Source organism: Vidua chalybeata, chromosome 4 (genome assembly GCF_026979565.1).
Source record: "Vidua chalybeata isolate OUT-0048 chromosome 4, bVidCha1 merged haplotype, whole genome shotgun sequence".
In the NCBI taxonomy this organism is placed as follows: Eukaryota; Metazoa; Chordata; class Aves; order Passeriformes; family Viduidae; genus Vidua; species Vidua chalybeata.
In genome coordinates this window covers 49,969,721-49,995,287 of record NC_071533.1, presented here as the reverse complement: position 1 = coordinate 49,995,287, position 25,567 = coordinate 49,969,721, and the positions used below count along the sequence as shown (strand labels likewise).

Here is a 25,567-nt window from a genome sequence, read left to right as displayed (position 1 = left end):
ATACATTTTCCCACTCATTATCTTACGGAGATAACCAGCTCTCAATCATCAAAAAAAAGTATTTTCCATTATTACTTTGGAAATAAAATTAACAAATTTACCTTTTCAGGTTGTGTAAAAAATTTGGTTGGCAATACAGGGTCCTTTGGTGAATCTGCATTGCACAAAGCACTTTTGCTGTTGATTACACATAGTGCTACATCACATACTGTGTAAAGTTTCTGGAGAAAAAAAGAAGAAAAGCATGCTTTAGGAATTACTCACTTTTTTTACAGCATAGAAAGAATGCAGTAGTTCAAAAAGTTTAAAATATGTGTTTAAATAAGCACCACTAAGGATATTTTTAAAAATTATATCATTATCCATACTACTGGGTCCTAAAACACATGGAGAAATCCTCATTTTTAGTATACTATTTTTAAAACCTAGTAATATTTTACATGACTATGCTGTACAATTGAAGCTCTTGCTCAATCAAATCACCTTAAATGGTTTCTCATCTCTGCTAGAAACTAATGGGTTTAACAACAACTGTATAATGCAATGTTTCCTCTCCCAACAGCAGAAGATACTTATGTGAGGAAACTAGGCAGTTGTTAAAATAAGGCAGGCAATAGGAGGAATACTTTTAAAAAATGCAGGTATTATGTACTGGCTGAGGTCAGCAAGGTTTTGCAAGAACAAGATTGGAAACATACAGACAGTGCTTGCAATTAGCAGTGTCTTTAAAAAAACATAAAAATCTCAGAGCTAGCTCTTTCAGACTTCCTGCAAATCCTGCTTGTGAAACCCTCAGCTCATCACCCAGCACTAATCTCATCTGCATTTCTTACTTCATTGGCCTTTGGCTCATCAGGAGACTGAGCATCTCGGGTAAGCTTGATGTTTTCTGACATCTTTTTCATGAAGGCATGGCTATTGTTTTCATTCTTTGTCATTAGAACTTCAAGCATGAACCACAGGCACCTAAAAAGCCATAAAACCACAAGCAATTACACTCCAGCTTTTTATTCTACAGCTCCTATATACAGCAAAGTTTTACAAAATTTTGTTAGCTGTACTAGCTTTTTCTTAAGAAACCAAAATCAATTTGAGGACATAAACAGGTAACTTCATATAGTGGTGTAAACAGAGTCTAGACTTTTACCACACACAGTCTGAACTGTACTCCTTTGAGTAAACCTGCCAAATTAGTGTGCTTATTATTAAATCTGTAAATACTGCCCAGCCAATCAACTTTTTTCTCTTCCACATATGAAGAGAAACAGTAATTCTGGTGCTATCATCACCCAAATGAAATTCTGTAATCACTACTTTGAACATCATGTCCCTGTCAACAGTGGACCACGAGCACACTCAAGGCAGGCTTAAACAAATCATGCTGCTGCTAGACAGTTATCCACACGAGGTGGATTAATACTGTAGTTCAAATAGGAGAGGAGATCCAAAAAGCAGGTCAGATTCTTCCTAATGTTCCATATGGGAGGAAAATTCCTAGCCTTCCTAGGTTTCTTTCTTTAAATCTAGCTTACTTATAGTGAGACTACATTTAATTTTGACTGAAAGTTTGTTTTAAAAATTTGTCAATTATGATATAAAGCCCAACTGGTCCAGCCATGCTATCATTTGCTACCAAGCTCCACCACTGCATATGGTTAGAGGGTCAACAATCACTGTAAGGTAAAATAGTACTTAGTTGGGAAAGACATACAAATTCCCTGTTCACAAAAGCCCCCATCTTCTTACCTGATACAAACTGTAATGAAAGAAATGAAGGAACATTTCTCTCAAAAGCTCAGAGGCTAATGCTCCATCAAAATACTTACAGAGCTATCTGATGTTCAAGAAACTAAGATGTCTCTAGTCTGACTTGCATCCAAGAGCTACAAAGGTTATAGCAATCAATCTGTTAGACAGCTTTACATCCATGTATCCACTGTTTTCAAGAACTTGAATAGGATGAATACAGGACCAGTAACATACTGCCCTGACCCAGGTTCTGCAAAATCCAGTGTTACCCCAAGATTACTACTGAGAACACATTATACTCTGGTAATTCCAGTTAACTCATGTCAAATTCAATAGCTTGACTTTCTCACTAAGTCAACGAATTACATAAATAATTATCAACTTTGAACAAGACCTGTCCAAAACACCAGTGGGACCTAGAGGACCAGTATGCACCTAGAGGAACACAGCTACACAAAATCATTCTTTGTATCCATTTCAGTGATTTCAGAATATGAATTCGGAAGAGACAGATGCTTGAGACAGTATAAAGATAAAAAACAACCAACCCCAAACATACCCCTGCAGGACAAGCTTAAAAAACTTAATCAGTAACAGTAAGTATCACAGATAATGGTTCAGAACTGCTAAGCATGCATTTTCTGTACATCACTGTATCTAGGCCATGTAAACCAAAACGAACTAGGGAGACACCTACAAAACACACTGCAAAGCCTGTTTTTCCAACTTTTCAAGCATCTATGTTAACACTTTAAAGTGAACACTAAGACATTCAGAGCTGTTAAAAGAAACACTGTATCACATTGAATGGAAAACATTTTTCTCATATCTCAGGAGACTCTTCAGAGAAGTATTCCTGCCAAAATTCCCCTACAGACTATTTCTTTGTTTGGAGCAGTCCCTTCTGGCTAGTTCAGCCAGTCTGTGACAAACATGAGCGAGGAAATTCAACAACAAAGAAAAGCTATACAAGGACCGTCCAAAAAAGCTCTACACACTAGAAAGTGATTCTCAAAGAAAGTATTAACTCAGTGACTGCAAATCAGAACTTGTTCCCATGCATTTTGGATAAAGTACATGCTGGAGGATGCTTTCAGATGTTGCCAGGAACAGAGAGTGCTTGGACAAAATGTAGACTTGTTGGTAAGGTGAAAAATCTTCACTGACTTCAGGTCTGACCTGAATTCACACCTGATTCAGGTATGAGTCAAGTAACTGAGAAATCATAACACAGCAAACTTTTAATTTAGAGAAATAATCAGACTTGGACTGTGAGAGGTGAAGGTGCAAAAAGCATTAAGATCTGAACTAGTCTACTGGTGCCAAAAAAGAACTGCTTTTTGGATGATGAATATTGTTGTATGTGATTATACATGCCTAATACAAAACCAACAAAGCTCAATTTCATCAAAAATTACTACAACAAAAAACTAAAACACTAAAACCAGAGCTGTGTGATGGGAGAGACAACATGCTTTAACAATTCTGAAGTGTTAACTATTGTTTAAAATTTTAAAATTCACTGCAAGGCATAAGGAGTAAAAGAAGTTCAATTAAGATGTGAAATATTATTTGAGGCACACAAGAAGGTCTGAATGTGGAAACAGTACAGAACAAGCTCCTGCCAAGTATGACGGTATTGTACACAGTGATCTGTGCTGAATACATTAAGAAGTACTAAGCCTGCACTGCTGATGTATAGTGCAAATGGTAAGTCAGCAGCAAACTTAGAATGAATTTTAGTAGGCTTGCACAGGAAGGGGATAATAAGTTTTCAGTGAGGCAGGACCTACCAAGCCTCATTATTTTCATGTCTTGGAGAAGCACCCTATTTTTAAAGTTCCAAAATGTTTGAACTAACATTACTTGACATCCTATAAATATTCCTAGGCACAAAGACAAGACTCTAAAATCATTACTTACTTTAGAAGCATACACAACTCACTAGTTTGGTATACTACAGTATGACCTACAGGTCACTATTTGGGCTTTCAGAATATACTGCTAAGCAGTTGTTGATGCCTTCTTCCCATGGTTAGTGTTCCATATTTCCATTTACTGGGTTGCAAGACACTGTTGATAAAACAAATATTTCTTCTTCCTAATTAATGTTTTCCTCTTCCTAATCAGTTTCTTTCCAAGTGCAGAACAACTCTCAGCATAAGAATTCTATAATCACTTGACACTTACTCTTTGACATCACGAAGCTGATCAACATCCTGAGGTTTTGTGAAATCTGGATCGTGTGCCAGTAAGTGAATCATATATGGTACCACATATTCAGGCAGCAAAGACAGCAATTTTTCTACAGAAACAACAACAAAAAATTGCTTCTATATTACACATACACATGCATCATAAGAAAAACTTTTTCAAAGTACAAATTTTTCAAACATGAAATGTAAAATTTTGACTTGCATGTTCTTCCTATTGACTTTACTTTTAATGAATCATTAAAAAAAATGAACATGTTTTACTACTACAAAACTACTTGGTCTTGCTTCAGGAAGAAGGTCATAAAGCCTAAAAATATCATGACACTAAATTTTGTTTTCTGAGCAAAACAGCTACAACCATTAGAGTACTGTATTTTACATCCATATTTCTCAGCAATGTACAGAGGAGTATTTTATAGTTTGCGCTAATACTGAACTAAGTAAATTTAGATTTGAAAGTGTCTAATATAAAGATGAGAAAACAGATTAAACTTATATAGTATTTCTTTAGAAAAGCCGGTTGCTTAAGGTTTAATAATTATTCCTTCCAGATTAGTATTATTGTAGTCTTAACAATTTTAGTGAAATACTAACCATTAGCCATAGGATTCTGCTTAATATATTCTCTTCGTATACTGATGTTTTTGAGCAAGCACTGTCTGGCATGTGCTCTTCTCTCCTTCACAGGGTCTTTGGCACACAAAGCAAAGATTGCCATATATTCCAAAGGGAGTAGTAACTTCACAAGTGCCTTATGCAGCTTCTGGGCAAATATCTGCCTCACTTGGTAGCACTCATCCTACAGCAACACAAATCATGAAACTGTAACCATAAAAATCCTGGTCTTAAAAAAAAAAAAAAAAAAGGCATTCAAGGTAGAATTATAAGGAGGCTTTTTAAAAATACGAACAGAAGCAGCACTATAAACATTTGAAACTTCAATAACTCTTGTGAAAGCTGCAGTGAGGAACAGAATATACTTTGTAGCAGCAACAAAAGCTCAGACACAAGGACTCAGAACTCAATTAAGGGTCACTTCAATTCTAATGCAGTTACTTACATTAATGACGAGTGCACAGAGCTGGAACTGTTCTGGGGTAATTATTTCATGGTAACAGGGTTCCTGTGCAAGCTTCATTATTGCACTACCAGCAGCTAATCTCAGTCGAGACATATCTGATTTACTAAACATGGCAGAGAAAAACCCCAAATAATTAATCACAGCTCACCACAACTATCCTTAAATTACCTGCATGTCTCAATTTCTTCTTTTTACAAGATCAATGACCAATCAACGAAGTCCCAGTAACACAGCTCCAGATCAAGCTAAATTAACCCTACCAAATTTGTGAAAAATAAAGTGCTTTACTTTCCCCACCAAAAAACCTATCATTCATTGTTTTACTCAAAGCAGATGAGTCAAGTTTCTTGTTTTCCTATCACTGTCTAAATGAAAGCAACGCTTCTGCCACAGTTTCTCTCTTTCCTTCTTTCACCCTCAAGATGAAGTTGAGGTGCAGCTACCTCACAGTTGGAATGAAGATGCTCCACCCAAGATAAAATCAAACATGCTTGCAAGGTGGTTATCACTCAATGGATTTCAAAGATATCTCTGCAGGTGTTCTACTCTCTACAATGTCTTTTACTAGGAAAATAATCTAATTTGGAACTCTGTAGGTATTAGCAAATTGCAAGAAAGGGAGTATCTAACAAAATTTCATGCTGCCACTCCACTCCTAATATTACTACTCTGATCAGATCTGTAGCCAACATGGTGCTGACCTGAACATTCCACAAGCACTCTAAAAGAACCAACATTCTTTGAAATTCTAAAACAAAATTTATGGAAGCCTGCAAGGAACAAAATCTGACCTGATTCTCTTCTGTTCTGTCAGGTCTCCTTCGCTGACGAGCATAGCTGACAACAACCGGAGTGTGGAATTTGCAGATTTTGACTGGTTGTTTTTCATACCCAACAACCAGCGTACCAAAAGTTTAATTGCCTGCACCTATCACACACAAACAAATCAACAATCAACTTACTTGCCAGAGTTGGTAAGTTACTAAAACCTACTGTTGGCAAATTGAAATTCTCATAGATTTCTGTGTATTAGAGCTGATACATTTTTAAAGAACAGAACGAAGCAGTAAATATTTAGAGTGAAGAAGAAGAAGCAGCAGTATTTCTGACCTCAGGAGACAACAACTATGGTCCACTGTCTTTGCAGATTTGCAGCTGCAAAGGATGCAGGACACTTAATATATGATTAAAAGTAAAAGCAACTAGATAAAAATTCCTAGAAATGGCCATAATTAGATTCCCATTCATCGGGGTCTCAATTTATTTAAAATCTGTTTACAACTCAGTAAAGCCAAAGTCATCTGTCTTGTAAGAAAAGCTAAACTTTTGCATTTCTTGATCTTCTTAATGCTCTGAATAATTAATATCAGTAAGTGAAGACAACAGAATGCATAGTTTCTATCAGTTTTATCAGTTTTGTGTATAACCCACAAAAATATTCTAATAGGACTAATACAAAAACACTTGAAGGGATTTATTCTAATATTCCCCATTGCACAGTTTGAAGTAAATTTTTAATTGCAGATATACACATTATTGCTGTCAGCAGATAACACACCTTTGCTAGTACTTCTGGAGAGACTTCTTCATCTGGAGACCACAATTTTCCATTTTTCTCACCTGTTGACTATAGAAATTCGTGTAAGTATACAAACTGGTTCAGTCCATACAGAAAATGAAGAAGTAAAAATAGAAGAAAGTAATGGATTAGGCTTTCTTTTACAAAAAATACCTTTTATAATGCAATTATCACTGTACTAACCACTTACAGAACATTACTTTATAGACTCGTTTGACAAAAAAGCTCTATTCTCCACAGAATTCATAAAAGGCTAACAGCATAATAAGCACTTACCAAAAAAAAAAAAAAAAAAAAAAAAAAAAAAAAAAAAAAGATAATCTTACCCTGTCATTCATTAGGAGATCTTTCACAATGAAATTTGCAACAACAGATTTCATTGGAGAAGCAAACTGGTCTGGAGCCAACATAGAAATATGACCCAAAGAGACCAAGGGAGTTATAAGCTGTTCTGGTACATCAGCATTCAAACTTCTACTAAGAGGCTGGGAAAGGAAAAGTAAAAAAAAAATTCAAAATTCAGCTTCAGTTAATAAATTAACATGTCTTAAAATAGTTTATTTTACTCCTGTATCGCTGATGCATTTCACTGTTTTTCCAAAAGAATTAATAAAATTAGCAATCAGAAGTATAAAGAATACAATTTCCTATTCAATAGAGTAAATAAAAATCTTATGTAGGGTAAGGGCAAAACAAATTCTATGTTCTCTTCATATTTTAATGTGAAACACATTCAAACCTGAGTGATGTGGGAAAAAACGTTGACTTAATTTTGTTGTGAAGTTGTGAAAACCTGAATCCCAACTGCCAGTGGTAGAAAACAGCAGCCAAAACCTTGGAAAGCACCAGAGACATTTATTTCTACTAGCTGTCAGTATTTACCTTCCAGGTAACAGTCACCAGGACAATTCCTGTATCACCTTACATCACTGCATCAGATTCTGGTATTAGGGAGGGAACAAGCACTCTCACAGAAGTCTAAACAGAAATCCAACGCTGCAAGCCTAATTCAAAGCTTTTCACACTTATAAATTATGCACAGGCTCAAAGACAGCAAACATTAAGAACCAAAAATATTTTACAAGTGCAGATTAATAATGTTATTGTTTAAAAGATGACAGTGAGAAGTAATAAACTGCTCTGTATATAAAGTCTTTTTGCTTAATAACTTGTCTAAGGAAGCAGAAAGTGAGCAGTGAGCTGATGTTTGAGCTTACAGCCAAGTTGTTCTGCACTAACTGCCTTAGTGAGGCAAGGCTGTATGTGTAAAGACCTTAAAGCTGGATAATTCAATACAGCCTGACAGCAGGGCATATTATCTCTCATTTAGTATCTCCTGAACATGTCCCCATGGGATTTGCTGTAGATCAGGCCAGCATATTTAGCTTACTTCTCCCATGCAGACAAAAAAGAAAAACCTTCATCTATCAGACATGAGATTAGTAAATTGTGACTTTAAGACACAAATATTAATAACTTGCGATTGTAAAATTAATGACTTGACTACCATACACCTGTAGGCTTCCTGACTTCATAAACTTTTACCTGTTAATAAACAGTAGGAATTAATCTTAATTACTAGTATCAACTAATAACAGAAACAAATCTTAAAAACAAAAAGGCAACACATACCTCAAAGATTTGTGCAAGTTGTACTTCTTTATTTGAAAATATGGCGTGTATACAGTGAACTGCTTGTTTTGCCTGATGAGGAGTGCCTCTTTTTGCTTTCTGATGCAAAATCGGAATTAGTGTTCTGTGTGAACAGTAAATAGAATACTTCAAAATGCAATTTGCAATCTACAAAAAAATAGGTATCTTCACACACACAAATCTATCATCACTATTGCATAAATCAAGTGTTCCTTTCAAGTCTGTTCAGGAAAGATCACAATCAAAGTAAAAAACAGGATGGGACTGTATTTAGCAATACTTGAATATCTGACTGTACACATACAAGTAAAAAACAGGATGGGACTGTATTTAGCAATACTTGAATATCTGACTGTACACATACAAGAAGGAAACAGCCCACAGGAAAAAAAAAATCAAACATGAAAGAAAATAATGATCAAAATAAAGCTATTTAGGAAGACAAATGTAAGGTGGGGGCAACATGACAATTTCAGGTAGGATGAATTCCTGGACTTACTATCCAAACCTGGGAATGACAGGGCTGAAGAAAATCTGTGAAAGCTAAGAATAATCACTGAACATCAGTGTGTTTACAGGCTTTTATAACCAGAACTTTTAATCACAACATATACCCAGGTAAACAACTGCTTTGCTGTGAGATTTTGAATCTCCTGCAATCTATCTGCTGATCAGAAGGCATGGAAGGAAAGCGCAGGACAGAAGCCACTCCCGATACCAGGTCCAGGTTGGTCAGACTGTTCAGTGTTACTCCCCAGGCAGTGCTGGAAGGCAGGCCTGTCCCCTCAGAGCTCAGCAGCTGAGACACTAACTCAGCAGGTTCACCCTGCAACTCACCCAGGAACTAACATGAAAAAACAAAACTACCTAGAAAGAGTCGGACACAGAAACACCCCCAAAATTTTTCCCACTTTCTTGAAAAACTCTTTTATAGTATTCAGTACATGGATTAATCAGCACCTCACTGACACATTCTACATAGTCAAAATCAGCAACTGAGGCTACAGGGCAACTTGCTGGGTTGAAAGGATCAAACCTCAGTTTCCTCAAAACTGCCACAAAATCCAAAACCAAACCAAAGACCCTGAGAAACATGTTAACAGTATCCTGAAGTAAAAAAACCTCTTCTCAAACCTGCCAAGATTCCACAAATTGGATTAAGAGCCAAAACAGGACAGAATTCAGTAAAACCTACAGTTAAAATAAGCTTCAACGCCTAACCTACAGCTTTCATGGTATTAAGTACATGTATATTAAAGTGTCTTTGCTAGGCAGCTGTTACAAACCACACCTTAGCATACCCCAACTGACACAAATCTGCAAAAGGTGAAAATTGAAATGCTGACATGCACCTTTACATGTTTACATCTACAAGTTTACACCTGGTCCACAGGCTCTGTTTGAGCATGGCCAGTGCATGCATCAGGGTCTTGAGTCACGTGGTAGTCTTTGTGCATGAACTGGTACAAAACCCCTTATTCATTTCCTATACAAGGAAGAAGAACTTGAGCTGCTGCTGGTGAACACTGCTTCAAATGACAGCAAGTCATCTGCTCACAGAAGCATTTAAAAAAAACCCAAAATACAAACAGGTCCCTTGAAACAAACTATCTTGTTGATTGTATCAGATCATTCATATATGATAAAGATTTCTGAATATATGAAGTCTGGAACATCTACTTGTCCTCAGGTGTCTTTTTCTTTGTGTCAGCTGTAAACAATGACATGGTTTTTCAGAATGCCAACCTGACTTGCTTGGAAACCACGCCAAGGATGCTACCTCCACTTTGACAGTTACATTTTTGAGACCTCCCAGGCTAAACTTCACCAATACCTGGCTAAGGCACAAAGTCAAAGAAATGTCAGCAATGCCAGATCCTTTGAGAGAACATGATATAGCCCAGCAATAGAGTATTGATTAAATTCTGGTAGGGAACCAAAGACACTGGGGCCTATATGGGGGACTGTACTGACAATGGGGACTGCTGGGCTTTTCTTTCTTTTTACCCCTACAAATGTCTTAAAACATATCTCATATACCTGTATTTCTAGTATTTTTCTTTTGTCCAAAATCTGATCCCTATTCACAAGAATTGCTGAGGTTACAGCTTTAATTTACAGCAAACTTAAAAGTGTACACTGATATGCATTTTAGCATGGCAATATCCAAAATACTATTTCAATATATGAGAACTTGAAACATGTGATTTATTATTTGGACAAGTTAGTTAATGACAGGCTGATTTTAAGGTTTCAGATGTTACTCACGAAGTATTTAATAGTCTGTGAAAACCTAGTAGATTATGCAGCTTTAATCAGCAGTACAGCATGAACTGCATGACAACTTACAGACAGACAATTATTCTTTGCTAGAAATTCATGCTTGTTTTTAGATTTTGCTTCCCATCTTGTTTAATAACAAACACAGCTGTTAACTATACCAGAGATTGTATCTGCATTCCTTACAAAGATAGGAAAAATTGTGTGAAGGACAGATATGAGTAGAAATAATGCCAAGTAATCATATCTTTGCTGTATTTTTGCTTATTTTGTAACCTAAAAGATTTGCTATGCACTGTTTTTAATGTCTCTATTATAAGAAGATTTTGAAGAAGTACCTTACACGTTCAATAAACACATAAAAAGGGTGAGAGCATAGCATTAAAAAATGAAGGGATAGGGACAGAAAGGTACTGAAGGAAATCAGTATCATGGAAGAGAAGCTTCCATGATAAGAAGACTAGATAGGGGCAACACATTGAATAAACTATCAAGAGGTAGAATTCCAGACAGGAAAAGCAGCAGGTAACAATACTCACGATCTTATTTGTGGCAAGTCTGTTTCTATTTTGTGACCCGTGTTTCTGAAAATCTGTATGGCTGCCTCAGCTACCTTATCATCTTCCATCCTGAGGCACTGCAGTAGAGACTCATAGGTCTCTGCAGAGTGGAACGAGGTAGGATGTGTAAAGGACAGAACCTGCAGACACACATTAAAACAAAGGCATATTTATTAATAGTAAATGAATAATCAGAAAAATTAAATTATGGCTTGTTTATGGACATTACAATCACCATAAATAGCTGTTATATGCCCATACAAAACTCTTACATTCAATAACTGCATTGTGGAGAAGATTATATATAAATTTTCAAATAAATTCATCTAGGTTTTGCTTTTCAGCAAAACATTAGTCCTCCAAATATTTTTTAAGAAACTACATTATTTGAATATATAAAAACACACTTCTCCAAATGAACACTTATTCAAGAGTATTTCTTTATATTGCAACCTATTTAAGAACACTTCTTTTCAACATAATTTAACTGAACTGAAATTTTAATTTCTCCAGAATCTATAGCCCCTGAGCAGAAAAGAAACTAAGGTTGAGACGTCTACAAACAAATCATGGGCTACTGTTTTCCAGATACTTCAAATCCTTCTTTCTCCTCCTTCCACTTATCAGCACCACTTAGAACACAAGCTCCTTTTTTTTTCTCTTTAAGGTGGCTCTTGAGCTAACTGCTTACTCTCCTTCCAAAGTCATACACAACATAAAAAAGGTGTCTCTCCCAGTTTCCCTGTTTATTTTCCTCTCACTTTACCTCTACACCTTCTTCTCTATTACTTCCCTAAGCAGAAACCAATTACTGCTTTAACATGTAAATTTCAACACAGCACCCTTTTCAAGACATACTTCTTCCAACTAACCATCTCTTCTTCTTCCATTATTCTTCTTTCAAGTGAGTATTAATAACCAGTTTCATACATTAAAAAAGTAATTATCTAAATAATAACTACTAAATCCATGCTAACATTAATTTGTTACTCATGCCCCTTTTGCCCCTTTCCATTACAGCTGCATTAATGTAGATTACCTTGAGAAGTTCAAGCCCTGCACGAATAGCAGTATCAGGACTTACACCCTCCTCTTCATCATCAGCTGTCCCCTCTATGGATTTATTCATTAGTTTTACTAGTGCACTGAAATGAGAGATACAAAAAGGAACAAACAAGTAAGTATAACAATGTTAAAGGCTGGAGATTCAAGCAAGATTACTTGGTTTTCACAACACATAAAGGGAAAGCAACAGACCTTCGGGGGTGGTGTTGGCATTGCTGTTTGGTTTTTGCTATTTTTAAGTTATTACATTAGTCCTTTTCCTTCTTATTTCACTTTCTGCAAAATGAATTCTTTAGGGGAAAGAAAAAAATCCATCCAAAAAACCCCCACCATGCTGGTGACAATAGATAAACACCTACTTGTAGAACTTTCAGAATGTAATTAGGTTGCCAGACAAGTCTCAAAAGAAATCAAAACATTCTCCTACACAATCCCACAAAAGCTAATTAATTCAGATACTATATGGAAAACTGTGCTGCAGTGAACTATGTGAAAATTATGTTCACAGTTTTCACCTGAAGCCCCACAAACAGAATCTTCACCACAAACTGCTACATTTTTAGAATTATTTTACAGACGGAACAGCAAAGCAGCATCAAAAGAAGTTGCATCCTCTAGGTTGCGGGGAATGAATGCATCTACATAATTTTGATTTAAAACTCACCCACACACATTTAGTACTAGGACAGACTGATTTAAATACCAAGAAAATTATTTTTTCTTTCACTATTTCTAGCGTATTTTAATAATTAATGAGTCAATTGTTCATGATCTTTCAAACTTACCTAATGGCTTCTGAGTCAATATGTACAGGGGCAATTCTTTCCAAAAGAAATTTGACCATTTCCAGAAAAGGATTTGTTGGCTGCTTAGGATTTGCAAGTTTCCGGGCTATCTCCCTCTACAGGAATGTTAGATACAAACAGAAATTACTTACTTCTTTAACATGTTGAGTAAGCTAAATATAGTTACTTTTTTTTACCACAGAGATTGTCTATATAATCAATGAAACGTTTTTAAGGGGGGAGTCTGTTGGTATCGCCACACCTCTCTTTATCACGTCACATTCAAAGCAGACATACTTTACAAAATTATTTAAATAGGTTTCTAATTAAGAGTTCTTCAGGTGTTCTTAAGAATTGCTGTCCAGATTCAAAATAGCTTTAAGGAAGAGTGAAGTGCAGTGCACAGAACGTTTATGTCTGTTGTCAAGTGTAATCCAGAAAACTGTGGGTAACCTTGTAGTATATTAGATTTCATAACAATGAAAAAATTTTCCTGGGCCCTTCCTTGTAAAATTTCTGAGCCATCAGACAAAACCCAAGAAGTCTATTTCTGTTCAGAGATACTCTTTGTGATCTTTCTGTCAATGAAATTGCTTATTTTACCTTAGAACATAAAAAAAATCTGTGGTGTTTGGCAGAATCTGGAAAATTTTTATATTAAGGTGTGTATTTTTGTCAAAGAGGTTGAACAACAGGAGAAAAAGAAAAGAGTGATCTCAAAATACTATTCTACGATGAAAAATAAATTAATAACATGCAGATGGTAACAGATGACTTGCTGGTACTTGAAAGCTGAATCAGCGTGAGAAGACAGTTTGGGAACCCTATCACAAAACAAGCACTTGAAATAAATTATTTTGAAGAAATAAATTGGTCTTTTAGACATTATGCTTGATGCTTACAATCTCAGGAAGGAATAAAGCTAATGTTTTCTTAAGATAATGATAGTAATTATCTTTTCCCTAATCTCTACAGGTTAATCAAAAAGGCATTTTTTGAAAATTGGAAACAAGTAGAAACCATATTTAGGTAAGTAAGGTGACCATTGATTCCATGTAGCAGTTTTAAGCACAAATATTTAGGGTGTAAAAGTTTGCTTTTCCATTTCCTTACCACACAGACATCTGCCTGTTTACAAGAACACGTCGGGCTAATTAACAGTTCAAGCTGGGACCGAAGTTTCTCGTCATCACCCAAAACCTGATTGAATTTCTTCACAAAATCTTGTGCTTTTCCAGGATCTGGAAGGTTTTCTGTATGATTAAAAACAGTTTAATGTGAGATAAATATGCAACTTCAGCAGGCTAAGATTCACAGAAATACAGTTTCCAGGAGTGCTGTAGTAGTTTATAGAATGTTTATAGAAAGTTATTAACACTTACTTGCTATGGTCATCAGCTTTCCAAACATGGCAGCACTGTTTGCTTCTGACTGAGGACAACAGCAAAAACAGACAAACAAATCAGCAATATCTCCTTTATAAAATACACCTTTAAGCTGTTAGCTCTTCTGCAGCACTACTTTCTACTCCTGAATCTTATGTTTTATGTTTTTGTTCTAAGAATAGATTCTAGAATAATGTAACTATCGTTAGCAGCTACTACACAGAAAGGTGAAAAATCTTGTAACATCAAAGAACTGCAAAAAATCATTAATTCACATAACAGGTTAAAATCAGGAAAAAGTCTCCAGTACCATCCAAAATAGAAAATTCCCACAAGCCCACTCTCTCACAAAACCTCAAAGTGATACCCTTCTATTTATAATTTCTACTAGTAAAATTCCCGTACAAAGACTTTAAAACTTTTTTTTCTAACCAACAAAGAAATCATTGCTTTATGTTACAACATATTCCATTTTCAAAATCTCGTGGAAAGTGAGAAAGAAAAAAGGTCTGTCAGAAGTGAACAAAAACCTTTGAAACTTTTAAAACTTATTCCAAAGCTCTTGAGCAGTACTACAAAAGAATGATCAACAGAAGGAGGTCATATACCTTCAAGCATTACAGAAAGTAACTTTACTTCGTGAGAATGGAATGTTGTCTACATACAGAAATCAACGAATAATGAAGATACATTGAATCAATAATACAGTATTAAAACCCCCAGTAAATTAGTCCCATAGATCCATTGGATAAAGTATAAATATTTTCAAACCCGTACAGTGGGCTGCTTATGCAAATCCAGCAATTCTCGTACATGACTCCTTAGCATGTTCTGGCACTTCCACATCTCATTCAGTGCTCTGCAAAAATGGGAAACAAGAAAAGAAAAGCTTCTTCATGACAAAAACATGCTGGATGTTTTAACTAACAAGATTGTTCATTTATTTATCTTAGAAGTGCAACACCTGTTAGGTACAATCAAAACCTACCAAATATTAAAAATAAATGTTGAAAACAAGGTGGAACTGATTTTCTCTTTTTCCAGAACATTATCTCTCTTATTCTTCTAGGAACAATTTAACATATGGAGGACACCTGTAGTATTTCTTACAACCACCCAAATAAAAAACAGCCCACCATCAACCAGAATTCAGTTACAGACACCTTCATAATGGTTCCTAATACAGAGCAAACCTAAAAGTCATCACTTGCACACTTTTAAGGCTGCATGAAAATGAATGGATAAACCCGCTCTTCTCAAATATCATGGGATCCTCTTGTCTAATGGATGGGTCAGGTTTCTATATAAAAGGGAAATGTTTTCAAATACTATGGTACTTGCAAATTATGCTAAGCATCCATTAGCTGTATTTTTATTATATAATACTAGTAAGATAACAGAGATTAGGCTTAGAAAAGCCTAAGAAAGCAAGTATTTGTCAAATACAAACTATACTTACTTGACAGCATTTGGATCCAAGCTAGCATACAAATAGTACAAACACTTCATTCGCTCTTCCGTTTCCAAATTATGTGGAACAAGGTACTGAGCAAAGATTTTCTCTACCAATAATCTGCAGGAAAAGAAAAAAAAAAAGAGAAATCACTACTGGACATGTCAAACAATACCTTCCAGGGAAGCTGAAAAAACAAGGAATAGTGGAAGTCATTAAAATCAGATTTTTCAATAAAGAAAGAAGACAAAAAAGTAGTGGCCTTTTTCTCAGCTGTAAAGACTCCTTCCACTACTGATAGAATGATTAGCAAGAACTGCTCCTTGAAAGCTTTTCCACATTCTTTCACTTTCACCTCTAAGAGGGAGTAATCTGTCACCATCCAAATTCTCCTTGTCTTTAGGATCTGAGAATCTCCCTTTGTTTATTCTAATCTATAGAAGGAACACTGACAGTAAAAAGCTCAAATAAAGGAGAAAGAACACAAGAATATAACTCAAAGGGGAGGAAACGTAAAAATCTAAACTATTCTTGAAAGAATGGTTAAATTGAACTGCAGTACTTGAGAATCTACTCATTCTAATACACAAGCTAAAAATTTGCACTAAAAAGGTGGAGATGAATGAACACCAAAACATATACAATTAAAGGGGCAAAAGGCATACTGAGAACAAACCAAACCAGCAAAAACAATCTCCAATTATCTTTTTTAAATGCACATTTGAAATTTTACATTACATACCAACTTTGAACTACAAAATACAAGTGAGTAGTTCATGTCATTATAGCCCTCCCCCAATGAAAGAACATTCAAATGTTAATTTAATTCATACTAATGAAAGCTGTGCACAATGTTCAGTAGTACAATTTGTTATTTATTGACAAATACTGTGTGTTTGAGTTTTAAAACTTTTCCACTATGTACTAGTGCACTGGTACTAGCAAGGACTCTGTGAATGCCTTGTACGGAGACCACAGCAGCACAGATCAAACACATCTTATTTCTGCTCACACAGCTCATTTTTGTTGAAAGAAAATTCCAAGAGACATAATGGCAAGGCAGAGGAATAAAAGACTGACCATGAATACATGGTCAACTATCTCAAGACAGCCCATTACTATTAAAGAAAACTTGGCTTTGTCTCTTTAAATGTACACTTCCCTAGTGATGACTCCAAGAACTAAATTGTTTGGGGAACAGGATTTTCAGAGCTGAAGGGACTCTATCTGTTTAACATACTAGGAGACTAGAGGCATCAGAGCTCTTACCAATTTAAGAATATTGCTCTAGTCCATGTCTCAACAGATACATGTTTTGGAAAAGCAGTCAATACAAATGGAATGACTGCATCATCCCTTCCCTGGTCCCTCTTGGTAAGGGTCAAGATTTACAAAGTGGGAACAACTGCAAGACACACTTCTCTCCTGTGAAGAAAGTTACTGGCTAGCATAACAATCGTTGGTAACAGGGCACTGTTTCACATGTGGCTATTTCACTCCATTCCCTATGCATTTACTGTAAAACAAAGAAGCTCAGAGAATACATGAGAGGCAGCTCTTATGGTCAGAAATTTTCAGTCTTGAGTAGATGTGTACATCAACAACCAAGCAACAAGAAAAACATTATCAAGTGACGAAGTTATCAATGTGTGGAAAAAAATCTGTTCTATTCCACTTCATGCCTGAACTCTGTGTGATACTACACTATTATCTTCTGAAAGAAATAGTGTTATCCCATGCACCCTGTGGAAAATACTCCAAGGCTCAGAGCTGTCCACTGCTACTTTTTATCCTCTTTGCTGCATTACTGAAGGAAAATAGGCCAGAGTTGGCTAATTTTGGCCCATGCTTGCTTATGTGTTTAAAGGATTGGACACACTCTGTCTTAAAAGATCATAGCATTTCTACATCTCTTCAGGTGCTGAATCTCAAACCCTGACAATAGCATAAACACATTTATCCCTCCACTGAGATCAGGAAACAAACCCAATGGTGTCACTAAGCAAGAACTTAATTGTCAGCCTTGAAGACCAGTAGCATTTGAATTAAAATTTAGAGTATCAAACTGACCTAGAAGAACATTAAAAATCAAGCCACCAATATTTCTGTGTGGACACACAGAAAACAAAGAGGATACAATCCATGCTGCCTCATGAAAAAGCTAGTTTCAATAGTGTAATCAGGCTTTCTGAAATCACATCAGAGAAAGAAACTCAGCTTTGATGACACACTCTTCCCTTAAAATTCCCTGTCTCATTTCCATCAGTGTTTTGCTTTCGCTTGAGCAGAAATACAGAAAACATCTGTCCCATTCACTATACAACTGATTCATTCTCTGTCCACTATCAAACCTGTGTACTCAAAATGAGATGTAAACATGGTAGAAAAACCAGAAACCTCTCAATGCAAACTAAAGTATATTTTTATGTATATGCTGAATTAGCTTTGTATAAACTATGTGAAGACTTCCTGATTTTCAAAGAAGGTGCCAACTAATCAAGTATGTACTATGATCCACTTCCAGTCAGCCAGATGAACGAAGCAAGAGCCTTCACCACTGCAGTGCTTAAAAATTGAGTATCGGAACTGGCAACTGAAGGAGGCTATTGGTCCATTCAGACTAGTCACCAAGGTAACAAAACACTCTGAAGTAGCAGTCTGCACAAGCAAGGTGCTAAGAAACACTGTGAAGAATTTTCTGAGTCTACCATCCTAAAAATCTAGGCTGAAATTCTGCCTTTGTGTGATATCACAGCTTCTCTCTTCCTGCAAGACTATTAATAATCTTCCAAAACCTTGGCCAAAATACTTTTTTCAACACCAAAATGGTATTTCAAAAAAATCAAAGGGACTGAGTGACAAAACACAGATGAATCAAATGTGAAAGCACCCCTGATGTTTCTTCAGCTTTTGGTCTACCTAAAGGTCCATATACCAAAAGGAGAGATCTGTGCATGTACTGTGGTGTGAACACACATAAATCTCACAGGATGGATTTTAACAGCCTGGTCTCTAGAAAGCAGTAAGGCAAACAACAGCTGACATAGGAAATGCCAGATTTAACCATTTTTTCCCTACACAGCAATTAGTTAATGAAAATCTGCTATCATCATAGATCTAGGTCCATCAGTACATAAAAATGAATCAATGAACAGATAATACAACAATTCTGAATATGTGCATAGATGTCTTAATGATTAATTAAATACACCATACATCAAGCCATAAATACAGAATAAACAGCTTTCACAGGATAAGAACATATTTTCAGAGTATCTCTTATCACTATACAATTAAAATTAGGAAGACTTAGATTGACTCACTTGTCATCAATGCTATTTTGATAATATATGTGCAAAAGTTTATCCTTTATCCAGCTCACTTTCTCTGCAGCATCTTTTCCAGCCTCAGCATGAAGACAATACTTCTTGTACAGCTGGGCAAGACCCATCATAGCTTCTTTTCTTACTCGCCACTTGAGAGGGAAGAAATTAAAAGAAGTAGGGGAATGGGTTTTGGTAAATAAATAAATAAATAAAACATACAAAATACAGTTAAGATGTAGAAGCACGAAAGACAAAATAGCCACTTTCTCATCTCCTATATTTAGACACTTCAAAAGCTGAAAAATGCTGTTTGAAGCCTCTAGATGAAAATTTGCAAAGCCTGTGTAAGGGTATTCTTGCCAGTACTATGCAGATTAACTACTGTCTGTACCCAGGACTTCAGTACTTCTCTGTGCTGATGAGCGTAAAAAATCTGGGAGCTAGCCAGCAAAAAAGAAGTTAAGTACAGCTTAACACGTATGCCTGACTAAGTGTCTTTCTGCGTCAGGATTTGGAAGGCTTATCTACTCAGAGACAAGCACCAGAAGTGGCAGACTTCTTTCTTCCCATTGCCTTGCACCATCTTATAGCACCCTTGCCTACACACAGGAGATCTGGAGCCTAGGCCAAGCCAAACCTGCGAGGCCTGAACTCTTAGGCCACCTTCCAGGACAGTGGGAGAGGCCTGAAGCCTCAAAGCAGTTGCTCTAAGACTGCAGGAATTAAGGGGAAAAACAAACAAACAAACAAAAAAACCAAACAAAACACAAAAAAACAACAAAACAAACACAAAAAAAACCAAAAGAAAACAAACAAACAAACAAACAAAAAAAACCCCAAAACAACAAAAACAAAAAAACCCCCCAGAATACAAGAGCTACAGGAAGAATTCATGGGTCCTCCATCTTGCTTTTGGTGGTCATACTTTATCCTCTCAGGTAAATAACAAATATCCCATTATTAAACAATTTAACAGACAAGACCCATAAGCCATCCTGTGCTGATTTGTGTGAGGAATCATACCAAAACTGACTTCAGGATTAATTCAGGCAGCATAGTCTCTCATGCTGAATGATTTACAAAGTAAACCTCAGAAGACACTTGTTTTCCCACAACATTTAGAAGAAATGCATTAAATTCAAACTGAAAGAGATAATTTCTTTCAGAACACACCAGGTATCACTTTTGGCCTTGAACTCCCAAGGACTAACAATGCTCAGATAAATTTCAGCCTATGAAGCATAAATGTAGATACTATTATTCATACTGTAACTTCCTAAATCTTGTTAAACTGAAGGCTTGACTCAATACTACTGCACATTTAATTTCTTAATAGTTTTACCGAATGATTTCCCTTTCTTGAGGGGCAAAGAAAAGACAAATCTTCAAGACAGTATGGCTTATGTCACCACAAAACACCACTGGCTGTTGGAGTAGGTTATAACAGTAAGATGGAAAGAATAAACTTGTATTTTGTTACATATTTAAGTATTAAAACCGTGACAAAAAAGTCAAGATAGTAATGACTTTGCTAGAACATAACACAGTAATTAGTTTTCACAAAAGAGAAAAACTTTAGCTATAAATAATGTTATTGTTTAACTTTTCTGCAGGAATTTGTTCACTGCTGTTATGATCTAAAGTAAATTTTAAAGAAAATCAAGACCTGAAAGGGAAACATTTTCAGAAAAGTATTAATATTTTTCTGCATTCAGATATATCCTTCCAAGGCAGGTGATAGCTTCATCAGATCTCTTATATGAGACAGGAAGGATGGCAAAACTTGTTAGAAGAAAACAAAAACGGATTTCTAGAAATGATTCCAGAAAATTTAAGCCTAAAATGAAGGAGTAACAAGGGGTTACAAAAGAAAGGAGGTTTGGATTGCCAACAGAATTCCCATTAGTGAAATTGCTGTACAGTAGAACTCAGAGCACACAGAAAGGCAGTTGCAGCCTGGAGACACTGGACCAAACCACTTAGAGAATGTCTTGAACACCATGGAAGCAAGTCATTGAATAGGAGATACACGTAGGGAAAAAAAAGAGTAAGATGCTTCTGAGAATTAAAGCTGAAACAGCAAATAAGCCTAAAGAGGAATGTAATAATCAGTTTCAAAGGCAGAATACATAAACATAGCTAACAGAATCATTACCCTGATTTAATTAACAGAAGAATTTTGATAACTTTAGCTTCCTTGGTTGACCAACATAATTAAATTCCTCCACTGATGACTGCTGGGCTGAATTTTGAAAAAAATTGCTCTTGAAAGTTCAATACAATCCCTTATCCATTACAATAACTTTAAACATCTTACAATAGTTCTCCTTCATATGGAAAAAGCCACAATGGTTTTCAATACAGTTAAAACTAACACACATGCAGAAAAATGCATAAAGAGACCAAAAATGGGTGTATGATTCTATGGCTCCTCACTCTATAGCTTTTGACATCAAGTTGATGAGGTGCAAGTCAGTTCTTACAAAGGGGCTGAGTCTCTACTCCATAAAGACTGCTGGGAGAAATGTCAATGAAATCAGCTGTAAAAACTCTCTTAACTTCTCAGGTCCTTAAGATTATTCCAGTATAATGAACAAGAGTATTTTTGTTATTTGTTTTTAAAATGTCTCCTAATTATTCTGAAAAGTGAAGATGGTGGAAAGACCGTTGAAACAGTGTTCCAATGGAGCCTTCCTAAGAACAATTATTACAAATGACTAAATTTCAATTTTTGGGAAGCCATGTTACCAGAGTTACTTTTCCATCTGGAGCAATAAAAATGGATTTGAAAACTACTGGTGGAAGTGGGGTTTGTTTGGTTGGTCTTAAAATTGTTTTTGTTTTTTAAATAGTTACAATGATCATGCAAATGTCTATACAGATCAAATCAGCTAAGGACATTCCTTTAAAAAATTAAGTAATGTCTTTTAGCCAAAAACTTTTACTCTAGAAAGTGTTTAGACTATCTTTACCAATACTGTGTCAATTAGAATATGGTCAGGAGAAAAAAAACAGATCACCTAAATGGCATACCAGTTAGTATGATCTATATTTTTTCCCTGCTTTATAAAGATAAGGGGCAGGTTGGCACTTTACTTCAGCCTGTTGGACAAGCATTCTTTTCATAGTAATAGCAATATTCATTTGACAGATGACTGCAGACCTAAAAAGATGGAATCAAACTAATGAATGATCATTTAGGAGTTTGCAGTAGATGTGTCCAACAGAAATCAGCTACAAAGGGTAAATGCAGCCAGCAAAATACAGAACTCTTTTAAAGAAAAGGAATTATTAAAATAGGTATAGTGCACTCAGCCTGGAATTGAGAAAATCCTACATAGTAAAACATATGTATCATGGACATTATCAATGCTCCTCTCCCAAAGTGAAGACAAATCCTAAAAATAAAAAAAAACCAAATGAAAGTTCAGAAGTCCTTGATCTTCATTTTATAGCACTAATTATATTTACCAACACATCCTATATTGCTACGGTCTACTTCAAATGCTAAATATTTGTTGTAGTAATTTCCAGTCAGTGCTCAATTTTATTTTCTCCTCAGGATATACTTTCATTAAAGCTCTCTCCAGAGATTTTTATGAGAAACATCATGTACAGATGAAGTTATTCTTCGAAGTGATTGCCTGAAAAAGCACCTAACCTTGAAACGCAACACATCAAACCTACAACTGGTGTGAAATGACTTAGTCAAACATATGAGGAACACTACATGCCACCACACTGATTTAAAGGCACACAAAAAAAAACCTAGCTCTGTAGAAATCAGTATTACAGCTGTGCAGCAATAGCTGACTGCCTCTTACTGACAGCAGCATGTTGAAGGAAAACAGAAAGAGATGCTGGTGGAGACACAGTAACAGTAACAATGCCATTCAAAATCATATATCCTGATGAGTGGCACATTGTGCCTAAGTCTGGTCACCTTAGTTCCAACAAGATAAAGAACATCCAGACAAGAATGATCAGCAGTATGTAACAATTTGTGTGGAAGTTAATCAGGTGATTCTTTAGAATAGAAAACAAAGGATTGGAGAAGATACGGTATTCATATTTTTTAAATATAAATGAGTCAAAGAATATTCATTATTTTATGTAATCCAAGATCTATGAGATACTCAAATTATCAGACAAGTTAAAAGCAAAAAAGTGATGTTACTTCTCCCAAACATGCATTAAACTTGAATTTACTGAAGCATGTGCCATGGAGACTTATAAAGTACAAATAAATTCAAGAAAGAACTTGATAAATACACGTAATAAAGTTCTATTGAAAGTTATTATAAGCATGGGCCAGCAGACTTAAAAATCCTTAAATCACAAATTGTTGGAAGCCAAAATTGACCACTGTGAGATTTATAATGGTTAGTGACCTTTGCCTTAAACATGTGTGACCGTTCTTATGTTCTTACAATGTAACTGTGTTTATCACAGATCAATGACCTTATTTGCTTAACAACACTTGATTGATGCCACCATAATATGGAATTTTCATTAAGATGTTCTCGTAAGAAAATAATTTTTTCCCCATCAGTATTCTTGTTAATAACTCTGAAGATTCTCTGATTTTCTGGCTTCGGGTTCTTTTTATTTTACTTTTAGTGAAGTATATTAGAAGCAGGTCATTGCTGAAAATACAATATTAACACTCACCCGTTTGTCCAGCGTTCTTTCCCTTACAAAGCCAAGCAGCTGGTCATTGACTAGAGAGAGATCTCTCTTGCCCGCAGTGATAATTGTAACAATAACATCATGTCGAATGGCTTCTTCTGGGTCGTGTGATCTAACCTTCAAATATTCTGTTATGAGCAGAAACAATGAGAAGCTTGGCTTTTTTATATAGGTGTGATGTATTCTGATTTATTACTAATGTTTAATCAATTAAATGTCAATCATATATCACAACCATGTAATCTATTAAATATAGAGCTACCCACAGGAAACATCTGCTCTAATGTTTTCTATGTTAAAGTTTTATAAAACAATTAGGTAACTGTAAATATCAGAAGAATACAGGAGTGATAGCTTTTATGATAACTTCATTTGCAAGTTATCATAACTTGCATAACTTCACTGCATTTTATGATAACTTGCATATTTGCAAGAAGCAATAAAGTGAAATATAGTTGACTAGAATATATTGTAAGTAAAGGGGGGTGAGGGAATAAGAAGAAACAAAAAGAGAAGAAACTCTCATTCCTGAAGAGTGAAAAATGGAAATAATAAATCAAATACTGACAATTGTTGTAGAATAGCTTGCATCTAAAAATAACAGTATTTTCCGTTAAGCCTAAAAACCTTCTCATAGTTAAAATGATACTGTAGAGGAAGAATAAACTTCATAGCTTAGATCATCAAAAAGCCATTTTCTGAGTTCAGTAGAACAGACTAATGGGGAACTCTGTGACTGGTTTTGAAAAGAGGTCAGAATGTTGCACCAATATTTGCTTTGCCTCACCGAAAGTTTCTTTAGAACTTGGAGTTATCTTAAAATTCATTCTGCAATGGGTAGCTTCTTAATGACTCACTCTGACAAAGCTCATGCAAAACCACACACTCCTCCTCTTTCTAACTGATCTTCACTCACTTCACATAACTAGCACTCATCTTCAACAGATACCTCTTCCATCCCTTATCAAGCATTGGACTTGGTACATTTCAGAACTACACTGCTATGTACAAAGATAGTTACACAGTTCTGTGCTCATTTTGTAGATTATTCTAAACTCCTTTATGAGCATCTCACCAGTGAGGTCTTTTGCTAAGTCTGGATGGTTCATTAAACAATGACTGGCGAATTTCACACTCTCTAATCTCACAGGGACATGGATATCATTGAACCTAGAGGGATAGAAGATAATGAATGTTAATTTTTAATTAGCTTTGCAAATCAGTATTATTCTCTATGTAGTAACATGTGTTGACAGTATGTTCTGTTAACTATTCAAATACTTTTATATGGCAAAATGAGAGATTATATACATTTTGAATTTATCTCCATAACGTACCTCATACAAATATTTGTTATTTCTTGTGAAATTTAGTCAGGACTAAAATTAAAGAATGAATATGGTGTATGTGGATAAAATGTTGACCCAATGGATTTTGCACTGACTTCTGAACACAGTTTTCCATACAATGTCGATTGTGTGTGTGCATGTACACACAAGCACATGAAAATTATAGAAATGTAACTGGCATCACCAGGAACCATTTGAAAACATTTTCTTTTTTAAAAATTATGAACCTCTACCTTTATGTAAAAGAAAGTATCTCTTCACTCAGAAAGGTAAATGCCAAGCAAAACAGAGTTGCAGATACAGCTGAACAGTAGGAAACTTCAGACAATGCTGGCAAAGCTATTGTGTAAATTCTGCTATGCGTATGTGCTGTCTAACTTATATGGCCATAGCTGAT

At 35.5% G+C, this 25,567-nt stretch overlaps 1 protein-coding gene across 2 annotated transcripts in view; it reads right to left on the bottom strand.

Annotated features, from left to right (window-relative positions):
* PDS5A (PDS5 cohesin associated factor A) overlaps positions 1-25,567 on the bottom strand; it is a 77,288-nt gene that overhangs the window by 12,604 nt on the left and 39,117 nt on the right. For both annotated transcript variants that reach the window (XM_053940779.1, XM_053940780.1), the window contains exons 10-28: positions 24,897-24,991; positions 23,804-23,949; positions 19,130-19,281; positions 15,813-15,926; positions 15,131-15,212; positions 14,351-14,399; positions 14,082-14,221; positions 12,969-13,084; positions 12,158-12,263; positions 11,098-11,258; positions 8,258-8,381; positions 6,952-7,110; positions 6,605-6,673; positions 5,838-5,974; positions 5,026-5,149; positions 4,560-4,764; positions 3,940-4,054; positions 834-966; positions 102-221 (exon numbers count right to left, since the gene is read on the bottom strand). In XM_053940779.1, the coding sequence (XP_053796754.1) occupies positions 102-221; positions 834-966; positions 3,940-4,054; positions 4,560-4,764; positions 5,026-5,149; positions 5,838-5,974; positions 6,605-6,673; positions 6,952-7,110; positions 8,258-8,381; positions 11,098-11,258; positions 12,158-12,263; positions 12,969-13,084; positions 14,082-14,221; positions 14,351-14,399; positions 15,131-15,212; positions 15,813-15,926; positions 19,130-19,281; positions 23,804-23,949; positions 24,897-24,991 (2,347 nt within the window). The remainder of the gene's footprint in view (positions 1-101; positions 222-833; positions 967-3,939; positions 4,055-4,559; positions 4,765-5,025; positions 5,150-5,837; positions 5,975-6,604; positions 6,674-6,951; positions 7,111-8,257; positions 8,382-11,097; positions 11,259-12,157; positions 12,264-12,968; positions 13,085-14,081; positions 14,222-14,350; positions 14,400-15,130; positions 15,213-15,812; positions 15,927-19,129; positions 19,282-23,803; positions 23,950-24,896; positions 24,992-25,567) is intronic.